Raw genomic sequence first — 10,597 nt, 5'->3', positions numbered from 1 at the left:
CATAGATACAGGACTGGTGGGAATCACTGAGGGAGCCTTGGGGGGTCGGGGGGGGTGGACTAGAGAGAAATGGAGGGACCCGTTGAAAGAAAATTTTGAATTCAAAATTGAAATCTCACTTGGTACTTCCCATAATCCGCTTGGTATGATAAGCAACCTTTGTGCCTAGCTGTGAAATGTGAACATTCATTAGAATTCTCTAAAGGGCTAGGGCAGTGGTTGGCAAACTGCGGCTCGGCAAACAGCGGCTCACGAGCCACATGCGGCTCTTTGGCCCCTTGAGTGTGGCTCTTCCACAAAATACCGACTTCTGCGCATGGGCCACGAAGTTTCAATCGCACTGTACGTGCGCACCCGCACGTGGTATTTTGTAGAAGAGCCACACTTCTTGTCAAATTCTACTGTATAGGTCATCTTAGACCAGGTTGAAGTATGTATACATTTTAACATTACATGGTTATTCAGCAGTAATAACAATGTCAACACATCCTTGAATGCCTTCTGTATAGAAACCTCAGTAAGTTCATTAGTCATCTTTACAAAGAGGGCTTCTACACTAGAGAGCTTCCCCGGGATGCAGTGAATTTTGAGCATTAGTTTGGTAAAATCAAACTTAATAACATTTCGGGAACAAAGTCTGTTTAGCTTTTATTTTTTAACTTAACAAAAATTAGTTCTGAGGGACTTCGTTCATGTTCCCGCTCCTGAGGATGGCAGTGTCCTGGCAGCATCTAGTGCCCTCTGCTGGCATCTCTTTTACCAGATTTCTTGACTTCTCATTTTTACAGCATCTCTTGTAATACTATTTTTAAATATTTAATTTGTCCACAGAGGCAACATCCAGTTTGAGAGTGACTTAAAATAGCCATAACTATAATTAACATGATAGTTTTCAGTCAATGAAATTTGATTTGGGTCTTTAATTATTACCTATAAATTGAAGGGTATTTTAATTTATGTAATAATTGCAAACAACAAATATGTTACTAATTACATCTTTTCTTTCTGTAAATACAGAGCTTTATTTACAAGAAACATTTAAGCCTTTAGTGAATATATCTCCAGATGCAAGGTAAACGTGGGCCGTTTTTCTCCTTTGAAAACATTCACTCAGATCCATCTGTTTTGTTACGATGATTGATTGGTTAATAGGTTTTTCTTATCTAGATAAGGGCCAGCCTCCTTAATTCCAAATATTAAATGCAGTAAGTCTAGCGATAATAAAAATCACAGCTCCTATTGATGGAAGGGATCGATCCTGGACTAGGGAGCTGGTCATACAAGCAGTGTTAAAATCCAGGTCGCCTGCAGCCGAAGTCCTGTAGGGAGCGGATGAGGACTGCAGGTTCCTGGCTCTGCCCCATCTGTGGAACGGTCAGTGGGAGTTGCCAGGAATGTGAGCTTGCTGACGTGCTGTGGAGCTCAAAAGTCAGTCTGTCTCGGCCATCGGTCCCAAGGGGGCCCGGAAGAAGGGCTGCCCTCTCCAGTCTTCCCGCCCAGGCATTTTTTACCAAGCCTCTGCGATGGCTCTCGTCCATTTCCACGCTTTTATGGAAGCATTCTTAACTCTAGAACCCCAGCGAGAAAAAGTGGAATGTTGATTTTTAGTATTTTTATTTCCAAATCCCCACAGACACACCTACCATGCCTCCTGGTTGGCAGTCACAGGAGAGGCCAGAGCTGCCCAGAGTGGCTGGCCCAGCAGGAAGCCGCCAGCAGCTGGTCCAGGCCTGCTCGTTAGCTTTCCTGGGGGTTGGCGTCTGTCATTTCTCAAATAAAAGCAGTAAATGTGCTTCTAGAAAACCGCCAGAGATTTGTAGCTCACACTTGTGTTTGAGATTTATTAGCACAGATTGTGGGGGGCGGAAAATCAGAATATTTACCGAGATCTCCAGTTTAAAACTTTCCCAAACCGCTGTTACAAGTCATTCGACCTCTTGTGATTGTAATATAAAAACACTGGAAATGCTTGGAAAGCAGGGGTGGTCCAGAGCTTTCTAATCTGTCCTGAAAGCCTCCTAACAACTTTAATGGCTTTTCCCACAGCCTCTTCGATGCTGTAAACTCGTTGATCAAAAATAAAATCCACAGATTGCCAGTTATTGACCCTATCAGTGGGAATGCACTTTATATACTTACCCACAAAAGAATCCTCAAGTTCCTCCAGCTTTTTGTAAGTAGTTTTTAGTGTTTCTAAAGACATAGCTGCATCTACTTTATAACTAATTTACTTCAAGTAAATTGGGTCCTGTTGCCCTCCGTAGCAGAAATCGTTAGTTGTGAGGTCTCCATTTCTAAACTTCAGTTTCTCAACTTACTGCTATTTGAATTGTACATTCTCAAACGTTGATTCCAATTAAAAAGTATCCAAATAATAAAAACACTCAGAATTCTCTATTTAAATTAGAATATTTTATCACCTAAAATATTCTAATTTGCAAGTCAGCCTAATTAAGGAATTGCTACACAAGATAAATTGAGCCAATATTTATAGCAAATTGCCTTACACTACTTTATTGGGATCATGGTTTTGGAAACATATATTCAAAAAGAACTGTCCCCAGAATTAGCTTATTTTAACGGCAGCCATGAGAGGAAAACCCAAAGCAAATAAAATTTTGGCAAGAGAATAATACCATGTTGGTCCAAATTAGGGCTGTGTCATCTGTAAGTTTTCTCCGCTGCATTTGGAATGAAATGGTTTCGTCATCATACAAAACTTAGACCCTCTTCGGTCGGCAGGTTTCAAAGAGGCTCAGAGGGACCGAGTGTTCACAAGAGGGCTTTAAATTTGTCCTTTTAACGATAGGCACGGAATTTGATTTTTTCCTGTTAGGACATGCACTGAGTTTAATGTTACAGGCAATTGGTCAGCCAGAACCAGTAGGCGGCTTCATTCATGGTTCAGGAGAGATCTCTTGAAGAGTCTTTTTTTTTTTTTTTTAAAGAAGTTACTAGACATCAACAGTGTGCCTCCGATTAGCTCTCCCATTCCTTACCCAGCTTCAGTAAGGCAGTGGATGGCGCTCTGGAGTGGGGAGCACCGCCCACCTCTGCTGGACAGAGCACCGAGGGTGCAGTCACTGGGAGAAACTCCTGTCCATCAAACCAGTCCCATATTTTAATAGTTTACGTGGAAAAGTAACACTCTTCATGTTTAAAGTAATGCTAAGGAAGAAGGTAGGAAGAAGAGTCATTTATAAGAAGGCATGAGGTTTGGTAGAAAGATGGTCCAGGGAGGGAGAATTGGGGACATGTAGGTGCTACGTTGGTCAGACCTGACCTCAGATGAGCTGGGAACAAAGTCACCTTCGCAATGAGCTTTCACAGGACGGGGTGGGGTGGGCACGAAAGGCCCACAGGCCCGAGCCCAATTGGCCCTTTCGAGAGAGCATTTTAAAGCAGTTCTAATCCCAAGAGCTAAATACTGTTAAGCATTTACAATAAGGTAGGCACTGTCCTACGCAGGTCACATGATGAATCTAATCTCACCACCACCCTCTCAGGTAGGTATTTTTATTAATCCCGTTTATAAGTGATGAAACCCGGCGAGGCTGAGTGACTGCCACCGTCACTGCTGGCAGGCCAACCAGCAGCCTTCCTCAGCCGCTGCTTCCCCCGACCCCACCCCGGACCCCGACCCCGAGTCCAGTGACTCCCAGGCCAAGTGGTCGGTTCCGGCACCTTCCCACGGCTCCGCTGCCTTGGGGAAGGAGCAGCAGTTTGAGACAGGCCTCTGGTGTTTTCTCCTCTAACAATACTAGAGGCAGTTGCCTCTGCTGGTACTGCCTTGTATTTGGGCCAATATGGTAATTAGAGCCGTGCTAGGAGAATAGCCGAATAGCTAGAGGTTTTCTGATCAAAATACAGAACTTTAAAGAAGTTTCAAAACCTGACTTTCACTGAACTGTGAGCTCATTTTTGAGAAAAGGGAGTGTTCCCCTTGGGGACATTTGACCGTCAGCGGAAGCGCACAGTATGGAACGGGTTATCCTGCATCTCCGCGGGCGAGATGACCTAATAGGGCTTTCTTTTTCTCTCTAAATTTCTAGGAGTCTCATGATTTGAATATTGATGAACTCTTTGACTTGAACATTTTGTTTCTTCTAATTGTTCATCTTTCCCGATAATTATAAGGTACACCAGGAGGATGGAATCAGCTACACCCTGTATAAAAGGTGGACTTTTGAAACCATAGACCCTATTTTGTTTTAATCACACGTGACCCTAGACTTCTCTCCTCTGACTTCTCCCTCCTCTAAAACAGCCGTGAAAAAGAGAACAGTTCGCTATTTTTAAATTCTGTTCAGTTGGCTTGTCCTTTACTCCTAGCTGACAGAAACTGGAGTTCTCCAGAGGAGAGGTGGGTGTGAGCGGAGGCGGACGGTGTGAGGACGAGCTTGCAGCTCGGACAGCCACCGTCAGACACTGGGTTTGGACATGTGTGGGTTCTAATAAGTATCACCTAGTGAGGGCCCCGGAGCAGGGGTTTCCCACCAATACTTACAAATAAGGATTCTTGGTGGCTTCTGGGCCTTAATGTCCAAAGAGACCTGTTGTTCCCTTCTATCCTCTTTTCAGTGGGCAGAGAGAAGGGGGAAAGGTTACACTGTTAGTACTTTGCAATATTTTACTAAGTAGGTAGAGATACTGGACTTAAACTGGTTTGAACAAAAGACTGTTCTTAGAGTCACATTTTCGTACTGACTCAGGTTGTTAGAAAACACGGGCTTGACTCTGTCGCGCTAGTTTTTCATTCGTGTGGGTATGTGAGCGCGAAGAAGGCCTGTTTGGGTCTAGAGCGTTTGCGCTTGTCCTCCCGTTCAGATGTCCGACATGCCAAAGCCCGCCTTCATGAAGCAGAACCTGGACGCGCTGGGAATCGGGACCTACCACAACATCGCCTTCATCCACCCCGACACGCCCATCATTAAAGCCCTGAACGTCTTCGTGGAGAGACGAGTGTCCGCCTTACCTGTTGTGGACGAGTCAGGTCTGTTTGGCCATAAACAGAAAAACTATTTATCTCAGTGAAGTTACTGTCAGATGGCCTCGCCCCTGAGACAAGTGGGGGAAATGAACATTTAGACATGGTGAATAAATTCAGCCCTGAGGAGCACTCAGGGTAATAAGAACTTTAAACTGGCATATTCTCACACTTTCCATTAATACAGGATTTCACGTTCATTTAAAAATAGACACGCTCGTTCTATTTAGCAATATGTAATTCTTAACCATGGCCCAGTTAAGATTGATTTTAAATGTTATTTTTTTGTTCCTAAGATACTTCTCTAACATATATTTTCATTTTTAGGGAAAGTCGTAGATATTTATTCCAAATTTGATGTAATTGTAAGTATTTTTAATTTTGTTAAACCTGTCATCTAAAATGCATTTAAAACATACTGATTCGTTTTTTTGGTTTTCCATCACTTAATGATTTCTAGCTTTTTGGAGTGTAAAGATCTTATCAGAGAATTCCATAGAGGCCCTGTAGTAATTGTACTTTTAATAGTCATTGGTTTAGCAATGAATAATATACCAGCAGTATTTTATAAATCTCCATCTTTTCAGTGCATGTGTAGTCTATCCATCACCACAGCGTGCGTATATATTTTAAATGGTCTTTGTTCTATGTGGAGATGTTGTTTATTCCACCAACGGGCACGTGTTTAGTGCATCTGAACTTAGTGCACGTGAACTTGTAGTCGCGTGCATCCTGTTGTTTGATGACTGGGGACAGCTGTCCCAAAGAAGACAGCAAACGCACCAGATCGTTACGTAAATCCCACGGGCACCCTGGTTCAAATCTAGGTTGAGTTTGGTGCTCCACCTTCCCACGTGATGCTTTTTTTCTCGTTCATTCGAAATGGACTTCCTTAGAGCCTTCCATTCCTTCTAAGAATGGGAACTGAAATTTGGCAGTGCCACATGTGCACCATGGGGGCCGTCACATGGACCCCAGCCTTGAACACTCCTTTGCAGCCGCCCCAACACCTCTCTTTCACCCTGTTCTGTTTAACATAAGAGACACCAGAAAATATGGCCATTGGAACTGGGCTGCGTGGGGTCTGCTAAGGGTAATGAGAACCCCAGGGGTTCCTAAGGAGGGTCCATCGACACTTCCTCACCCGACGCTAGTCCGACTCTCAGAAGACGACTTATTCAGGAGGGGGCCTTGGTGGGAGGGGATACCTTTAGAACAGTTGTTCTCAACCGTGGCTGCACATTAGAATCACCTGGGAATCTTTTTTAAATCCTGATTTCTGGGCCTCATCCTCTGGAAATTCTGTTTCTTTGTTACTAATGTTGTGGCCTCACCCCATAACAAAGAAACAGCATTTCCGGAGGATGAGGCCCAGAAATCAGGATTTTAAAAAGATTCCCAGGTGATTCTAATGTGCAGCCAGGGCTGAGAACCACTGCTTTAGAAGGACATGCAGTCAAATTAACTAAGTCGCTCCACCATTAAGGTCCGCCTTGTGAGCTTTAATTATCACTGCGATGACACATTACAAGCTGGTGTGCTGGTACTGAATATGCATTGACGTGTTTAAAATCAGGTGGCTTTAAACTTACTAATCACGGTCACTAGTGTGAACTTAAATGAAAGCATGTAATGCATTCTGATACTTTATTACAGAACCTTGCTGCTGAAAAAACATACAATAACCTAGATATCACCGTGACCCAGGCACTTCAGCACCGTTCCCAGTACTTTGAGGGCGTGGTCAAGTGCAGTAAGCTGGAAATATTGGAGACCATTGTGGATAGAATAGTAAGAGCGGAGGTGAGACGGCTGTTCCCCATTCCTTTCCCCTACCCCCACCCTCCAAGTCATACGAGCTCTAACCAGTGAACGGCGCCTCCGGAATTGTGAATCTCAGGACCGGCCCATGGGGCCACCTTCAAGTTCGGTCGGAGGACACAGTTTCCCTGTTCCAGAACCTAGCATGTTACCTGGCACATAGTAGGTCACCTGTAAATATTCATTGAATGCAGTTTATAAGTCCTGATATCAAGTAAACTGGCAAGGTACTGCCATGGTTTAAAAAATACATACTGGAGGAAACAGGTTTCAAGAGCTTCAAGTTCCATAGGGTATTTACAAATCAAAAGTTAAAAAGGTGCAATTATATGGTTTTAACCAAGTAAATAATAAAATGTATTCTGAGTTTTTCAAGTTAAAGTAATTTTCTCCCCCCACACCCCCCACCCCAGTACCCCCCTCCCGATTTAAGTACATAGCAGATGTCTAGTAACCCTGTCTCCTGACCCTCAGCACTCATGTCCCGTTATACTTACTGCCTGTAGGATTTTCAAGTATAAGGGGACATGAGTGCCGAGGGTCAGGAGACGAGGTTACTAGACGTTTATCTAACTCAGTATGCCCATTCCTAAAATCATTCTTCTCCTTCCTTGTTAGACAGGGAGAGGAATGTTCTCCTGTTCATCACTCTAGGACTGAAGGATGCAACTATGTTCCTTTTAGAACAACCCCTAATTAAGCAAAATCAATTCATGACGATAAGTCTGCTTTGATGATTATCATAAATGCAAGAGCTCAGTCCAAGAATAAAAGTACCTGATTATTTTATAGGCTCATAACAGGCGACTAGCTTGCTTTCTGAGAGCTTGGTGTGAAGCAGGGTGCAGGGCTCCATCCTGGGAACCAGCCTGCGGAACCCACCCAGACCTGCCCCCTGTCCGCCTCTGAGGTGACGCCCAGCTTCAACTGTCACGGCTGGCAGTGTGTCACTAGAATCCCAATATGAAGTCTTCCCTTTTTCTTTTCTTTTTTAAAAATACATTCTTATTGATTTCAGAGATGAAGGGAGGAGAGATAGAAACATCAATGACAGAGAATCATTGATCAGCTGAGTCCCCAACCTGGGGTTGTGCCCTGACCGGGAATTGAATGGTGACATCCTGGCTCATAGGTTGACGCTCAGCCACTAAGCCACACTGCCTAGGAGAGTCTTTCCTTTTTCTACCTGAATTTAATACCAATCACCACTTGTTTTGCAGAGGGGTTTAATTGACTTAGGAATATGTCTTAACTTTTTTATTAATGTCCTTAGAATTATGTGCCTTTTGAAGATCATAATCAGAAATAGGTGAGGCATCCTTCCTATTTATAAGCACAGTGGATATCCAAATGGTGGAATCCTTTAAATGATAAAAAATCATGTTGAAGAGTTTTGATGCTATAGAAAAACATTAACAGGATATTGCTAAGAGAAAAAGCCCATTACAGTACTACATAACAGCATGTCTCATTGTGTTAATACACATGCATATACATAGAAAAGCAGCCAGAAAGACTCCCACCACTGCGGTAACAGGGACTGCTTCCGGGGGACAGAGTTCCGGCTGCGCCAGGCTCCTCTGTGTCCCTGGCTCTCTGTGAGCACCTGTCACGTCAGGTAGAAGAAAAGGTACCTGGCCAGTCCTAGAAGTTCATCTGGTGAACAAAGAAACTTCATTGTCATATGAAATAGGTCATTGAGGAAAATATGGAATTGAACTGTTTTCTCAACTTACCCATGCTGGCTTTCCTCATTAAAATAATTCTTTCACCAGGTGACTTCTCAGTGGGGGACAGAGACCAATTTTCAGCTTCAGTGTAGTTTGTTAGGAGAAGGGTATGCAGTAGCAGTGATGACATTTCTCCAAAGGAGACGTACATATGGACAACAGACATACGAAAAGATGCTCAACATCATTAATCAACAGGGAAATGCAAATTAAAACCACCATGAAATACCACTTCACAATTGATGAAAATATGGAATTGAACCGTTTTCTCAACTTACCCATCCTGGCTTTCCTCATTAAAATAATTCTTTCACCAGGTGACTTCTCAGTGGGGGACAGAGACCAATTTTCGGCTTCAGTATAGTTTGTTAGGAGAAGTATAGTTTTGTTATGCAGTGCCAGTGATGACATTTCTCCAAAGGAGACGTACATATGGACAACAGACATACGAAAAGATGCTCAACATCATTAATCAACAGGGAAATGCAAATTAAAACCACCATGAAATACCACTTCACACCTGTCAGAATGGCTAGTACCAATAAATCAATAAACAACAAGTGTTGGCGAGAATGTGGAGAGAAGGGAGCCCTCTGGCACTGTTAGTGGGAATGTAAATTGGTACAACCACTATGGAAAACGGTTTGGAGGCGCCTCAAAAATGTATGAATAGAACAACCTTATGAGCCAGCAGTTCCACTTCTAGTATTTATCCAAAGAAAATGAAAACACTAATTTGAAAAGATATATGCACCCCATGTGTCTGTAGCATTATTCACAACAGCCAAGATGTAGAAGCAACCTCAGTGTCTATCGATAGATGAGTGGATAAAGAAGGACGTATATACAACGGAAAATTATTCAGCTGCCAAAAACTAAAAGCCATGAAACCCTGCCGTCTGTAACAATGGATGGACCTAGAGAGTACTATGCTGGTGAAATAAGTTAGAGAAACACAAATACCATATGATTTCACTTACATGTGGACTCTAAAAAAATAAACAAATGGATAAATAAGACAGAAAACAGACCCATAGGTATAGAGAACAAGCTGATAGTCGCCAAAGGGGAGAGGGCTGGTGGACAACAACAAAAAAGACAAAATATAAAAACAACTTCCCCCTCTTCCCTTCTCCTCCCTGCATCCCCATTTTGCACCAGGGGACCAGGGTGTTAATGGTTCCGTATGGAGAAGAGGGTCTCCGAAGGAACTGACAGTAGTAAGTTCTAAAGCTTTTAAATCTGAGACGTGGGATGTTCTCCTTCCTTCCTGCTCTAAGGATGCTTCCCTGTAGTAATACCTCAGAACATGACCTACTTGTTTATAAAAGACTTTCAAGTAGAAAAAGAGACATGACTATAACCTACTTTGCTTTACTATTCATTTATCCTCTGAATATTATTAATATATGAACTTCATAGAGACATGATAAAAAAATAAAAAATCCCAGGGCAGTGGCCTGTTAGTGCTCATTTGGACTTTTTCCCACGTGAAACAGAATCTGATAGTTGTGAGAAACTGAGATACTTTTAAAAAATAAAAACTTTTAAGAGAATATGATAGCTACATTGTACTTCATGTTTTGAGTTGTATCTTTCATTTGCTAATATTGTGAAATTTGAAAACTCAGCTGGACATGGCTGGCTAAATTGTTCTTAAAAGTAGTCAGGCATGCCGAAACCGGTTTGGCTCAGTGGATAGAGCATCAGCCTGTGGACTGAAAGGTCCCAGGTTCGATTCCGGTCAAGGGCATGTACCTGGGTTGCGGGCACATCCCCAGTGGGAGATGTGCAGGAGGCAGCTGATCGATGTTTCTCTCTCATTGATGTTTCTAACTCTCTATCTCTCTCCCTTCCTCTCTCTCTCTCATCATTAATGTTTCTCTCTCTCTCTCTCCTCCTTTCCTCTCTGAAATCTATATGTGTATATATATATATATATATATTTTTTTTTTAAGTAGTCAGGCAGCCCTGGCCAGTGTGGCTCAGTTGGTTGGGTGTCATCCATGCACCAAAAGGCTGCTGGTTGGAGTCCCGGTGAGGGCACATGCCCGAGTTT

The 10,597-nt window shown here is 43.0% G+C and overlaps 1 protein-coding gene across 1 annotated transcript in view; it reads left to right on the top strand.

The window, feature by feature from the left end:
* The window catches only part of PRKAG2 (protein kinase AMP-activated non-catalytic subunit gamma 2), a 35,932-nt gene that overhangs the window by 20,437 nt on the left and 4,898 nt on the right, over positions 1–10,597 (top strand). The window contains exons 5-9 of the mRNA XM_015566228.1: positions 1,018–1,072; positions 2,047–2,173; positions 4,828–4,993; positions 5,315–5,352; positions 6,644–6,790. Coding sequence (XP_015421714.1) covers positions 1,018–1,072; positions 2,047–2,173; positions 4,828–4,993; positions 5,315–5,352; positions 6,644–6,790 — 533 coding nt within the window. The remainder of the gene's footprint in view (positions 1–1,017; positions 1,073–2,046; positions 2,174–4,827; positions 4,994–5,314; positions 5,353–6,643; positions 6,791–10,597) is intronic.

This window comes from Myotis davidii, unplaced genomic scaffold, assembly GCF_000327345.1.
Source record: "Myotis davidii unplaced genomic scaffold, ASM32734v1 scaffold762, whole genome shotgun sequence".
Taxonomy (NCBI): Eukaryota; Metazoa; Chordata; class Mammalia; order Chiroptera; family Vespertilionidae; genus Myotis; species Myotis davidii.
This window is presented reverse-complemented; position numbering and strand designations above follow the sequence as displayed.